Source organism: Abramis brama (genome assembly GCF_963993115.1).
Source record: "Abramis brama genome assembly, chromosome: 24".
Taxonomy (NCBI): Eukaryota; Metazoa; Chordata; class Actinopteri; order Cypriniformes; family Leuciscidae; genus Abramis; species Abramis brama.
In genome coordinates, this window is record NC_139986.1 from 21514650 (window position 1) to 21529697 (window position 15048).

Below are 15048 nucleotides of genomic sequence, written 5' to 3' on the forward strand. Positions count from 1 at the left end.
TTGCATGCAGGTTGTCTTTGAAAATGAAAACGAAAATGAATACTGTGAAATAAAAGAGGAATTAAAATGAAAACGAAAATTTACATTTGTATTTGAATTGTGTCACTATTATTGCGTGAGCGTTACTAAAGAGCATTGTAAAAACTGCATTTGTAGTTTCTTTTTCACGTTTGGCTTTTCATTTTAATATTGGCAGTCTTGCCTCGAGACTGTAGTGAAAATGAAATGTGAAATCACCAATTGCATTTTATTTTTCAATTTGACAGGGATAATGCTGTGAAAATGAAATCATTTAATTTCATTCTCAATTTTGTCACATATTTTGCGTACTGTTTTCTGTAATGAAATCGTTAATCTGGTTTTAATTTTCATTTTAATCATTTAATTTATTTATTTAAATTTGGCAGAAAATGCCCTCCATACACCTCGAGCAAAAATATCTTTATTTATCTCTTAAAAAAATCGTCTTTCTACCTTACAGTGTTTCATTTGACCATACTTTTTTTTTTTTACATTTGCTGGAATTATTTACAATTACAACCAAACAATCATTAAGAATTCATATGACCTAGCATGCAACAAAGTCATATGTCCTAGAGAAAAAGGATGCCTCTTTCACTCTGCAAAAAACTACTCTCTTACAGGACATAAGAGGGGCGTGGCTTACAATGACTTAAGTGTCACTTTCACCTTGATTGAACTGTCAAAAACCAAGCTGACTCAACTCAAACCAGACCAGTACCACTCAAACAACTAACCCATTCTACTAAATAGCACTGCAGACACAATCATTGCCAGACTAGAGCCTGAAACTATGTAAAACGCCATAAAGACCTCATGAATCACTTTACGGTTGTGTAGTTTTTTCCCTAGTGACAACATACTTTCTACTGAAACAGGAAGTTTGGACAAAACATATTTTAAATATCCAATAGCCTTTAGCTAGATCACAGCCCTAAACATGAATTGCAGGGTGATATGGAGGAAGGACTTTCTCTTACTAGAGAGAATTTGATTGGACACAAATCTGTAGTAGCCTACATGATAAATCATCAATATTTTAGTCCCTTTCCCAGTATATTTCCCAATTTTGTCAGTGTTTAGGAGTGCACTTGGATAAAGAAGCCACAAAGCTAAAAGGCACAAAAACTTGAATTTTGCTGTCATGGGGTTTTTAACAATCTGCTGTGACCCTCCTTAGTAGAATCAAACCTTACTAAGAAAGTAATAATTTGATTAGTAAAAGGTGATAGTAAACAACATTGCATGGGTCTTCGGTGTGTAATAAGACTGTGTTGTTATGATGTTAAGCTTCAGCTGCAGGGATGAAGTAATGAATGACTGGGCAAAGGTCACGCGATCATTTGACCATAAACTTACCCAACCTCCATTTTCCTCGATCCAGTTTTCCAGTGGCCCGTTCAGATAGTCTGTCATCCAGTGTGCAATACTATCTACCTGGGACGCCATCTCCCGGTTGACGCTCTCCACGCACATGGTCCCGCCAAACTCGAAGAAAGCCACGATCCGCCCCCAGTTCACTTCGTCTCTAAAGAGCTCTTCAGCCACGGTTAAGAAGCTGCGTTGCGCTGCATTGGGACTAAATACCATCTGGTGGGACATCTCCTCAAATTCACGCTGGTATATCCTTTCTATCTCGTCTCCAGCCTCGCGTAACACCCGGTAGAGCCTCAAATGAGGGTCTGAACGGGTGAGCCGGTGGGCTATCAGGCATTCAGAGTTGTTACCCCCGCCGGCCGAGGGAGCCTGAAGCCTCCTCCTGTCAGAGTTTGGAGAGGAGCCCTCTCCTCTATTGAAGGTGTCATCTTCTTCCCCAGAAGATGGAAGTTTCCAAACATATCCCCTCTTTAAAAGTTTGTGATTGAGGTATTTCTCCACAATATTCCGATTGTCATAGCGAATTTCGTTAGCCATCGTTATTAAACAGGGTAAAAACGAGCGCGAGCGGTAAAGAGTCGGTTATTCGAAGTACATCGTAACGGAAAAGTCTCCCACAGAGAAGGGCTCAGAGTAAAATTCAAATTCACATCACGCTGACGTGATTTCTCTCATTGAAATGGAATTTTTGAGGAAAATAATATGACTGAGTATCACATTCATTGGTTATAACTTTATAGCCATAACTGTCTGCAAACCTGCATGTCCAGCGCGCGCCGATGATGGATAGAGTGGCCGTTGCTGCGGCGCGAGGAATGCCCCTTCACAGCTCAGACTCACTGCGCTTATATTCCAGTGAACCACCAGCCAATAGCGAGAAGAAAGAAAAAACCTTGCGACGTCGTTGACGTTACGAGCCCGAAGAAGAGAGTTAAAGCTAGCGCTGTGTTTCTAATTATTCCACTGACATTCGAAGTCCCAGAAAGACGGAAGAGAAAATAGCAACCAAGTCAGCGCACGAAGAAGCACTTTTTCTGTATGTAAAATGTACAAGTATATCTCCACGCTTTTTGGCAAGATTCAGTTTTTCCAACGCGCGGCACGGATCGTGCAGAAATTAAGCGTGCTCTGTCACCGTCAACGAATGACATCGAGACAGGCGCGTTCATTGAAGCAACGCTAGGACTGTTGTTGAAACTGAATACTGTTTGAAGATAGTCTCTCTTCGGGGGCGGCACTTCCTACGTCACACCATTCATTTCTTTTGCCGTAGTACTATGCCTCTACAGATGCAGTGTTTATGGTGTCTGGGTTAGTGTTTGAAGTGCAATTCTTTTCATTCCTTTCAGCTTTGTCAAAGCTTCTTTTCATTAATCCCTCAGGACTCCATACTTCAGGCATGTCTTTAAGTACAAGCTTCGCTCATTTTGACAAATACATTTTCAATAGGGGAACTAGGAAGCGTTGTAACACATTTTATCTGGGGAACTCAGTATTTTTGTGTTTTTGTTCAGTGCAATCAATGTGGGTCAAACCTTGGGATAGATAGATAGATAGATAGATAGATAGATAGATAGATAGATAGATAGATAGTGTTTGGCTAAAAGAAGAAAGTCATACACCTAGGATGGGTTGAGGGTGAGTAAATTATGGGGTAATTTTCATTTTTGGGTGAACTAACCCTTTAAATTGCCCAGTGGTTAATGGATCTACTTGTTGAACGCAATTAGCAGTGTGTCTATTGGGTAGTAAACATGACATTTCAAGCAGTGACAGCAGTGTGACTTCATCTAAAACTATTTGAAGCACTGCGGAACTACATTTAATATTTGTACTTCTATAATTAACTTGTCAAACAAGTCATTTTAGGCACTTGAAAAGAGATTGGATTAACTCCTCAGCCAATAACACACTCTCTCACTCCACCTGCCCCAGCCAATCATGTTAATGCATATTCAATTCTACGGTAGTCAGGTATCAGGTTAAATGTACCAACACACATGCTTTGTTCAAAGTACAAACAGTACAAAGCCAGAATACTGAAGCAGCTCTGAGTTTAATTCAGTGCATTTATTTGGATTCACACAGGTATACATTTTAAGGCTGTCGGTTGCACAGCATTATTGAGTTTGGAACGTCTCATTAATGCAAACATCATTAGTACATCAGAATGCATTTATTTCCACTGTTTCTTTTCATAGTCCCACTTATTAGAGAATCCGTGGACGGGGTTCACTCTCATATCTATCATCCTCTGCGTCTGCTTGTCGATCCACTCTTGAGAGAAAGTGTGCGGAACATCACCATACACTGCCAAACAGAGAATTTAGAGAAATTCTAGATTAAATACATTGTTCATCATTGTCATGCATTGTCATCATTTGATCACCCCCAAATCTGTGAGTATAAAATTAGTTTCTTTGTTCTGTTGAACACAGAAGAAGATATTTTGAAGAATGTTGATAACCAGTTGACGGTAGCCATTGACTTCCACTGTGTTTTTTTTCCTACTATGGAAGTCAATGGCTGCCATCAACTGTCTGGTTACCAGCATTCTTCGAAATATCTTCTTCTGTGTTCAACAGAACAAATTGAGGGTGAGTAAATGATAAGGGACAACAAACTATTCCGAAATGCCCTTAATGTATTAACGGTATATATATTAATATAGCCCATTTCACAGAATAACCAAACAAACTCTGATAAAACTCTGGTAAATCGTTAAATTAAAAAAGCGGGAAAGATGTCGCTGTGGAAGACACAGTTATTGTGCAAAATCCCCTCAGTGGAACGGTAGACCTGTCAGCAGAAAAAACCCCAGATAGTCAGCAGTTAAGTGTCCTAACAGAGGGCAGCACCTGCCAGCTCAGACTCTTCTGCTGGGGTTTTATCCTCCAGGCGAAGAGCAGGCGACAGAGAAATAAACAAATTAGAGAAAACTATTGTGTCTGCACAACATGCACAAACACGTCTGCTAATATCACAAACCTGGTTCATGTAAAAATGGAGCAAATAAATATGCAAATCCACTCGGCCAAAAAAAGGTTGCAGTGGTGGAGCCTATATTATTTTATAACTAAATCATAAGAATGATGCATTGAAAATTGGTATACAGTAGAGTTCAAAAGTCCAAAAAATGCATCTATTGTTAATTTTTATAATATTAACAGCATATCAAAATAAATTTGAATTCAAAACATATATATATATATATATATATATATATATATATATATATGTACATACATACACATATATTTCTATTTTTAGATATTTCTATTTTAGATATAAAATTTTTATGACATTTTCATAATTTTCTCTGAAATGTCACTTTGGTTTTTTTATTGTAATTTTACATTAAACATGCAAAAGTTCTGATGTAGTTTATCTTTCTTTCATTCTTACATCACAAAAATCATCTGTTTTAACAGGGGTGTGTATGTACAGGCAAATTTCTTACATTGCTATAATAATACTTCTTTGTTGTACAGTTTTTAAAATCGTAAAACTTTCTGTTTGTCTCCAGGTTTAAATTTTGAATCCCAGTATTTCGATGTGGACTCTGTATATCTGGTTAATATAATGTCATTTTTCCAAGGGCATCCCCCCACCTCCCCTCAAGGCAGACGGTATAGTTTCTACCACATGAACACATCAAAAAGATTATGGAAAACAGTTCATTTTTTTTTGCCAGGTGGAGTCTGTGCACCTGCCCCGAGGAATGTGAAGGAAATTCTTTTCGGTTTTTGTGCAGTCGTGGGTTGCAGAGATGCCTGCAAGAACCTGCGACATGACTGTATCTCAGGTGGCTCTCCTGAAAAATAAATGAATCCCGACAATTGCCGAAGTCAACCTCAAATGAGTCTTAATGAGTTAGAAGAACAGCGCCCAAGAGCAGAGTTATTCAAGTCACAACATGAGCCAGACAATGTGGGAAATACCCAGAGCTCAACCGACAACTGACTTTTGGACTTCTGTATACCTTTTTCACTTTGACTACTTCCCCCCCACCCCCACCCCCACCCCCCGGATCCTCACCAAACTCCTGTTCTCACAGTTTCTCTGTTTTCTTCCCTCATTGCATTATTTTCCTCTACTGTGTCTCTCCTGAGGTGATGTAGCATTGACTTCCTTCCTCAAAGACCTGGGGCTTCTGAGACTGAGATTGAGGAGACTCGTCTGCTTCCGACAAGAACTCACTCACACACTTAAGCAAACACACACACACACAACCACACAATGCACACTCATTCTGTTTTAAACATGTCAACTGTTTCCCATCTGTCTTATACACACAGCCTTGGAATTCTTCCTATCATTTGTTAAGAAGTTCAGCTGGGTCTAAAGGGATTCCTGAACTGAAGCCGAGGCTCAAACACGTAAATCTTTCCCCTCTTTTCTGCTCCTTTAAACTGCTGACTGCAAAACACAACCAAGTCCAATTATTTCAGCCGAGGGAATGCAGTGGGAGTGTGTGCTGCAGGTAAAAAGGCAGAACTGATTCCTCCATCTGACACGTTCAAATCAGAGCGATCTGTACTCTGAGAGCTATCTGATGGTCACATTAGAGGAAAGGGATCCAAATGAAAAGGCAAAAAGAACAAAATCCAAGTGGAAATGCTATGCTAAGCGAGGTTTTGAGCCTTAATTTAGCAGAAGCCAATACGTTATGTTGATTTTGGATTCAATGACTGTTTCTGACTCTGATTGGATGAATAAATAAATCATCAACACAATAAGATCCACCCGGATCTCACATCAAAGTGTATCCAGAACGTATCAGTAATGATGAAATGCCTGAAATTCAAGCATTTAAAGCTTTCCCGCCATATTCTGGCATTCAAAAACCATTAAAGTCCGCATAAAACGGAAGTTGCGATAGTCTTTTCTTCCCTATTGTGATGTATATTGAGTGAAACAGCTTTTCAAACAAGAAAAAATGTAGGGCGGGACTTGATTTTGTCCATTGGGAATTTATTGGTTGTTGCTTCGTTTTGTCGTTTGCTAATGCTGTGATCTCATGTGATTGACAGGTTGTCTCGCCCTCACGCCAGTAAACACGTCATCAGAGAATAGATGTTGTTGCAAGAGGGAAGGGAAGTTATTTTGATTAAAGATTATGAGGGCACATAGACTTTGAAAAGAAGTGCATACTGCAATATAAAAAAATAAAAAAAATAAAACAAAAGAATTGTTAATTTTGATTTCATGGTGACTTTAAGCATCATTTAGACTAGAGGATGTATATGTATAAATATAACCCACCATAGACACGCTGCCACCAGACCAGCAGCCCTGTGAAGCCAAGGAAGAAGAAAATGCCCCCGAAGACAGTCATCCACTCTTTGGAGCCTTTCTTCATCTCTGGAAACGACAGCTCATGTGTGAGTCTGTATACTGCAAAGAAAGAGACACCACACACAGACTGAATCTTAATAGTTGGATTTAGTAGTTTGCCCTGCTTGCATCCACACTTGGAGGGCAAGGTTTGCCACTATTCAACTCAAACAGCTGGACAACGCTGCCATCTGGTGGTAAAGAACTTTATATATACCTGAGGCTAAATGAGCAGCATTAGCATATCCAGCATTAGCATTATAATTCCCAAGACCCATGACCCATTTACTATATTAATAATTTAGCCTTGAGGGATCTTACCCAGGTAAAAATAATCTATTATACACCACAAAGGAATATAAAACTGCAAATAAATATTATATGAATTAAATGAATAGATATATTTCTTATATAGATTTAAAATCTAATATAAAAAATATGAAATATATAAAAAAAAAATAATAAGAATATTTGAAAAAAGAAATATCACTATATTTATGCCAGACAGACTGATATGGGGTGGCGTGTTGCTCCATCTGAAATTCCTTCTGAATCCTCGTAACATTAAAAGCAAGTAACTCTAATACCTACTCAAGAAAACTGATCAGTTTCCGCCATGTGTTCGATCAGCATTCAAAGGATCCTAAAGGATCTGAATCAGTTCTATTGGTAGCTAGTGAGCGTGTGTGTGTGTGTGTGTGTGTGTGTAAAAGTAATACAAAAGGTAATAGAAGAGAATATAATATATAATAAAATAGGATATAATACTTTTAAAAATAGATAATATAATGTGATAATATGATAATATCCTCTATTGTTCAAAAGTTTGGGGTCTGTAAGATTTTTTAAATATTTTTGAAAGAAGTATCTTATGCTCAACAAGGCTGAATTTAGTTGATTACAAATATGCAGTAATATTGTAATATATTTTAAAATGTACTTTACTCGTGTGCTAGCTCCAGGATTTTCAGCATCATTACTCCAGTCTTCAGTGTCACACGATCCTTCAGAAAGTACTGTATATGCTGGTTTGATGTCTAAAATACCATTCATATTGTATAATAATAATAATATAAGTATGAATATAAGTATAGTCAATGTTGAAAACAGTTGTGGTGCTTAATATTTTTGTGAAAACTGCCATTCTTGGATTAATTCTCTGATGAGCACTTATTTGAATTTTTTTTTTTTTATATATATATATATATATATATATATATATATATAACAATGTGAAATATGTTTTTTAATTATTTAATGTGTCTTTGTGGGGGGAAAAAAATATTTCTTAAAAAAAAACAAAAAAACATATTGACCCCAAACATTTGAATGGTTCTGTATATCATATTTTCCTTACAGTACCTACTTCTACTTAGAGTAAAAATGATATATGAGTATGTTTATACAGCTACTGTGAAGACAAATGTGGTCTTTCAGGTGAGTAACAGTTTCCTCCACACCCAAGTTCAAAGTCTAGCCTCCACTTGTTTAAGATTTTTGGTAGATTAAAAAAAAAAAAAAAGTTAGCCTTAGCCCTGCAGATTTACTGGCTAGTTTCTCCTCCTTGGTGAGCTGGGTCCACGGTCCCTTCTCTTTTTCTTTGAGTTTCTTCTGTTCAGCACTCAGATTTCTGACAAATGGAACATCTGGCAATGGAGTGTCCAGACGGTTGTTGTACTGAGGAGCGGAGCAATCAAGCACATCGACATCTGAGGACAAATACACAAGAACAAGAACAGTCAAAGGACGATGGATGGATGGATGGATGGATGGATGGATGGATGGATGGATGGATGGATGGATGGATGGATGGATGGATGGATGGATGGATGGATGGATGGATGGATGGATGGATGGATAGATAGATAGATAGATAGATAGATAGATAGATAGATAGATAGATAGATAGATAGATAGATAGATAGATCACCGTGAGTATGTGCAGCCCAGGCACCAGATGAAGTTGACACCCTCCTCCAGAATCCAGACTGCAGTCCCCGCACCAGTGCACGTGAAGCCAGCATCTAAAAACAATGGGGAAACAATTGGCCGGACTCATGGACAACTCATTAAGTTTTCAGGAAAGTTACACAGGGATCGGCTTGACAATGGTTGAGTCTCAAAACCTACTGTTATAGGAGCTAACTTTCTGCTCTTTTACCACAGTTTCCACCAAGTCCAAAAGTACTGATGCAACACACTGATTATATCAGATATGATCACAATTCATTGTGTTCTAATTTAGAATGAACTTAATGATGATATTAGTAACTGAATGTATGTATGTATATATATATATATATATATATATATATATATATATATATATAGGTAAGGTTACACATAGAGATTGTACTCAGAAATAGCTGTTTTGATGAAATGCTATCATTAAAAAGTTTGGGGCTGGTAAGACTTATTTTTGTCTCGCTCACTCAGCTGCATTTATTTGATCATAATGCAGTAAAACAGTAATATTATTACAATTTATAATAATTATTTTCTATTTTAATATATTTTAAAATTTAATCTATTCATGTGATGGCAAAGCTGAATTTTCAGCATCTTCAGTGTCACGTGATCCTTCAGAAATCATAATTTCTAATATGCATATTTGGTATAACATTTCTTATTATTATCACAGCTGAAAATACTTTTGTGGAAATCATGATAGGCTACATTTTTATTCTGATTTAAAAAAAAAAAAATTATGTAGCTATAGAAAGTTCAAAAGAACATCAAGTCTTTATTGCTTCTAATAAAAAGTGATCATACTAAATAATGTAGGCCTACTGTTTGTTTGTTAAAAGTTAGGGGTCAGTAAGATTAAAAAAAAAAAAAAAAAAAAAAAAAAAAAACCAGATGGATTACATTCTATCTTACTGACCCAAAACCTTTGAAATGTGATATAAGTGTCAATGGCATTTCCTTGTCTTTTTAAGATTTTAGTTTGATTCATTTCCGTGATATACCAAAATCAAAATTTTTAAAAGTCCAATTTTTCAAGATTTGCCATGACAGTGAACCCTGTTCACAGAATGCCACAGTATTATTGTAGCCGTAATATTGGAGTTAGGGATGACCACATATGTGACTGACAGCTCAACCTTCACTTGTGATGCCTATGCAGTCAAGGCAGCCAGTTCACTGGAGAAACAGCCAATGATCTTGAATGGAGCTTTTGCGAGAGCGCGTCTGCAAGGTTAATAAATGCAAATGTAAATGTGAAATGCCGTTGCTCATGACATTGGTGTCCGTGTCCGACACCTTAAAAGGGGCAGAGAAATGCTTATGATTGAAAATGATCACATTTCATATCAATGCACCTGCCACATAAATATAAACGAGCAGGTTTCCAGCTAGAGTCAGAGATATTGGCTATGTGCTGCCTGTCACGTAGTGTGGAATATTCTGCAGCCGCTAAAATTACTTCACGGGGGCCGCGTGACATCAATATCGAGCAAAGTGAAACAATACAAATCTAAATATAAAATCATCACGCGCGCATTCTTTCAATATCTGCAAACGACAAAAAAAATGTTGTAGTGATCTACTGCTCATGCAAACATTCTGAGATAGGTATTTATATAATATAAATAGGCCTAGTATTAAATGCGATGACATTAATTATTCGTCAACACACAACAGGTTATTTCAAGTTCAAAATTCTGTAAATAGACCTAGGCTATTTCAGGAAGTTTACACATTATCCAAAAACGAGGATTATCATTTAGCATTAGCCTATCATTTTTAAATTAAATAGGCTGTAGCCTATATGTAAACATTGCGTAGCGTATAGTTCCAGTTAAGGACATAATTTGCATGTTTTACTCTCATTCGAGAGGAACTTTTTAACTCTAATTTTGTAGTTAATCTCACATGCACATCTGGAATAAAGCGTTTGCAGCATCAGTGAGTATTTATATTTACTCTGTTTAATACTAAAAAGTAAATGCATATGAATTTACCTTGAGAAATGATGGTCTGAGCTTGTCGACAAGAAGTTGCCTACGTGCTCTGTCTTTATGGTTTCATGGATCAGTTAGAAACGGGTGGATTGCGAGTCAGGTGCTATCAGCCAAATGAACCAATGAGCGCGAGTCAGGAACAGGCTCGCCAGAAGCGCATATGAGCGCGCGCACCAAGCCATTGCTACAGGTTGATTCTGACTGACACGATTTATTTTGTTGGGGTTTTTTTTCGTAGACTTGTATTTCATCTAGCACTAGGATTTCCTTCAAGGAAGGTGGCACATCATTTTGTCCAGCATGTTGTAGTCTCGACATAATGTTTTTGACTTCTGTTTATATGTTGCGTTAACAGCAGAGCCAGCACTTCCTATCCGCGAACTAAGCGACTGCTAAGGGCCCCGCCGCCACTAGGGGGCCCCCAAACTATGGTCCGACGTACATTCGCATCACATGGTAACTCAGCGCTAGAGTTACTCATGGGACACTGCACTTATTTGCAATCACAAAAGTTTATTATTTGCATTTGCTTTAAAGCCGTGCCGGTTAAACATTTAATTCGCGTGCTGTTCTGACATGCGTTTTTTTTCCCATGAGCGCGTACACACCGAGCGCGTGCATACTAAACCCGTCAAACAGCGCCCGATTATAGTCGGGTTCATTATATTCAGATTTTAACCTTTGTGGGAATTTTGGGGGGATTTGCTAAACTATACATTTTTGGAAAGGTTAAGGAGTCAGAAAATCAAAGACATGCACATTGCAAACCTAGTATGGGTGCTGACTGAGAGTGATCCACACACAAAGTAGTTCCTGTTGAAAGATTTTATTTGTCGTGATGTTTCGAGCAAATGCCTCTTCCTCAGACTTGCTATATCAGAAGTGTCATCCCTTAATAACATTGTTTTACAGAGCATCTAACACATGTATAGTAGCCTATTATCTTAATTTTACCTCAGAAAATATGTTATAGATTTCAACAACATATTTATACATATATGACTACAGCTAACTAAGCTAGCTAATATTACTGTACAGTGTGTGTCATATATGACTTCTGATATACTGGGCTAGTTGTTGTGGAACACACAACATATTATATTAGCTGTGTAATCCCTCAAGAACATTGTTTTACAGAGCATCTGGTACATGTATAGTAAGTAGCCTATTATCTTAATTTTTACCTCAGAATGTTATATTTCAACAACATATACATGTATGACTGCTGCTAACAGGTCGCTAACATTACTGTATAGTATGTGTCAGTGTCATAAATGATGATTGTTTGAAAGAGTATTTCCCCCCCCCTACAAATTAGCCTACGTTATAGTTAGCTAACTACCTAGCTAACATTAGGCTACTGTATGTAGCCTACATTCATAGTTATTATGTCGAGAGCATGTGTTATCATGCATCATCAAATTACCCTTTGTAGTTAGATAACAACACTAGCTAGCTTGATAATATTTTATGTCTTTGCAGGTGCCAAGCATGAGTGACAAGTCACAAGGTAAAGAAGGGGTATGTTAAGCTGAGGAGTCCATTAACTGGAAGCAGTGCATTTTATGCCAGTCTGATGATAAAAAGAAAGGTCCAACACCCTAGATTAGAGTCCTATGGGCTCATTCTTCAGGTAGTTCAAGAGAGGGCCAGTTTGAATGATGGGGACTATGTCCAAGTACAAAGGCAACTGCAGAACTGCATACCAGAAACAATGTGCAAAGAGAATGCAGTCTGGCATCGCTCCTGTCACTCAAGTGCAACTAATAATATTGAAATACAACGTGCAAGAGACCGCAATGCACATGCTTTAGCTAGAGGACACTACACTGCCAAAAAGCGTGGACAGAAAAGAACAAGCACAGAAACGGCTGAGCCAGACCCCTCAACATCTGGTTCTTCATTGCATTCACACGATCCCATACAAATCCACTGGATAAGTGATGGCATCTCTTCTGCAAACATAGGGCAGAAAGTGTCAAGCTCCCTCCAACACTTGGAGCTCTGAAGCAGCACATCTTGAGAGTCCATGTCCAAACAAGAGTATGGGCACAGGCAGCCATTGCTCTGCAGGATCCACAGCTGGATCCTCTACAAAACAGATACTGCAAACACTCGGATGGCATGCTCAAACCAGTGACCACAGAGGTCCTCCCAGCCCCAAAGGCCATCCTTGAGTTCAATGCAAGTGTAAATCTGACTGCTCGTAAATCTGACTGCTCTTCTGGGAGGTGCTCCTGCAGAGCTAAGGACAGCCTGTACTGATGTGTCAGTGCAGCAGCCAGTGCCAGAACGATGACAATTCCCAAGCCGTGATGAAAGCGATGATGATAAGATGATGTATATAAACTGTCTAATTAAAAAGGTTGCTTAATCATACTGTGGTCTAAATGTGCATGTCGATAGTTCCAGAACATCCATGTTTTACATGAGCTAATTTTTAACTCTTCAATAAAAGGAACTCTGACCAACTGCTTGTGATGTGTAGTTTTTTTTTACCCATATTGTGGATGTATTTCAATGGGATGGTAAAAAAACATGTTTTTTGAGGAACATGGAATATTAAATGCGAACAACTTTTCATTACAATGATATTGCAAGAAAACAACCAGACCGGGTCATTTTTGACCCGCTTATGCATCTATGGGTTAATGTGGTAAAGTCTTGTAGCTTTGTAACTAGCACCATTGGATTCACTGACCCTGAAAATGGGGCTTTAACAGTTAAAATAAAATCAACAGTCCAGCTTATTCAGAAACCGAGATATTACAAATTAAAGTTTTACAGCAGGCATTTAAAAAAAATTAAATATGGCCACCACATAGACATCTGGGCAAATGCAAACATTGATTTTCTGACTCCTTATACAATAACCTTTCCAAAAATGTATAGTTTAGCAAATCCCACAAAAATTCCCACAAAAATATATAGTGAACCTGACTATTACTGGACTTTATCTAAATTGCGTCTGATTGTGCAAATCCTGTCAAATACACACAGGGTTTACATAAACACAGTTGGTTATGTCTAAAGTGAAAGTAATCAGTTGCGTCTTCTTGTTAGAAGGTCTTAAAGGGACAGCAGATAGTGGGCTATAGGCTACATGGATAGTTAAAGGGATAGTTCACCCAAAAATGAAAATTTTGTGTTCAGATACTGTTTATCTAAAGTTTAGTTAATTGTTCTGCACATTTGCACGTATTATTTTTATTTTTACCAAAAGCAATTAAAGTGGTTAACTACTTGTCTGCTGGTTTGTTTAGTACACTACACTGAGTATATGTACTGTAAACTTTGAATATTAAAGTACAAATTAAGACCTGGCCACTCTTCTGGGTTTGCTACTGTTACAATTTGAAACCATAGAAGGGTAAAAACATGCCAGGCAGACATGTAAGCAACACGCAGCTACAACTAATATAAATTGATAATGGGTGTTTTGTAGTCTACGAATAATCAAGCATTGACAATTTTCAATCATACTGGGCCAGCCCTGACTAACAGGGAAAGAAATATAGTGATTTAACCTTATATAACCGTATAAAGCAGACAGTATCATGTTGGAAACGTGAATTATAAGCCAAATGATCGACATGATCATGATCAAAACTTTTTTTTTTTTTTTTGCAAGTGAAAGGCTTTTTAAAAATGTCCACATTCGGTTCATGGTCTCATTTATTTACATTACAATGTAACAGAATTTCATCTTACCTTTTTGACATATAAAATAACAGTAGCCTATATTTTTGCTTGGGCCATCGTCTATAAAATTTGTTTTTGTGTGAGTGAGCTCCATATTCATATATCATACTATATGAGCCATAAGCATGGTGTATCAAATATGATACAAAACCTAAAATACATTTGCAAACTTTTTTTTTTTTTTTTGATTAAAAAAGTTAATTGTTCCATTTAAATAAATAAATAAATAAATAAATACTTTAACGACATCCTGGAGCCACAAGGTACTGTCAAGACAAATGTTACGTTGGCAACTTCACTTTTTAGTAGGCTACCCACAGCAAGCATAGACAGCAAGTAGGCCTATTTCCTTATGTCGGGTTTTAGGCGCGACTAGCAGGTCATATGACCTGACACGCCTAGAACTGGCAGCAACTGTTGAATCCTTGAAAGATTTTCCCATTCCACCCGCGACAGCCAGTTAATTCTAATTTTAACTATTAATTATTCGAATTGTAATACTTTATTAACATTTTATTTATATTTATAAGCAAACAGTAGGGGACAGCGGGGTTGGTTGGCACACTTTTCACTCTCTGTCATATTTCTCAGTCATGCTATAGCCTATGTTAAAATAGTCTAACCAGTAACAACTGAAAGGTTAAGA

The 15048-nt window shown here is 37.5% G+C and overlaps 2 protein-coding genes across 3 annotated transcripts in view; both read right to left on the reverse strand.

Moving 5' to 3' along the window:
* The window catches only part of bcl2a (BCL2 apoptosis regulator a), a 51896-nt gene extending 49271 nt beyond the window's left edge, over nt 1-2625 (reverse strand). The window contains exon 1 of the mRNA XM_084103485.1: nt 1381-2625. Within this exon, the coding sequence (XP_083959611.1) occupies nt 1381-1935 (555 nt within the window). The 5' untranslated portion in view covers nt 1936-2625. The remainder of the gene's footprint in view (nt 1-1380) is intronic.
* An 824-nt stretch (nt 2626-3449) lies between these two features.
* Nucleotides 3450-10835, reverse strand: cox4i1l (cytochrome c oxidase subunit 4I1, like). 2 transcript variants are annotated; one of them, XM_084102624.1, is made up of 5 exons: nt 10701-10835; nt 8666-8759; nt 8283-8444; nt 6664-6795; nt 3450-3708 (listed from the first exon to the last, which is right to left on the reverse strand). In XM_084102624.1, the coding sequence occupies exons 2-5, from the start codon at nt 8757-8759 to the stop codon at nt 3575-3577; spliced, it is 522 nt and encodes a 173-aa protein (XP_083958750.1). In that variant the 5' UTR covers nt 10701-10835; the 3' UTR covers nt 3450-3574. The 2 variants fall into 2 exon arrangements, with proteins under 2 accessions (XP_083958750.1, XP_083958751.1); XM_084102625.1 differs by lacking the exon at nt 10701-10835 and adding an exon at nt 9840-9922.
* Between the last annotated feature and the right edge of the window lie 4213 nt (nt 10836-15048).

Excerpts from the sequence above, each read along its gene's own strand:
- cox4i1l (XM_084102624.1), bottom strand. The coding sequence starts at position 8,759 with ATGCTGGCTTCACGTGCACTGGTGCGGGGACTGCAGTCTGGATTCTGG. Across the intron at positions 8,445-8,665 it reads CTGGGCTGCACATACTCACG|ATGTCGATGTGCTTGATTGC; the intron begins GTGATCTATCTA and ends ATTTGTCCTCAG. Across the intron at positions 3,709-6,663 it reads CTGGTGGCAGCGTGTCTATG|TGTATGGTGATGTTCCGCAC; the intron begins GTGGGTTATATT and ends TCTGTTTGGCAG.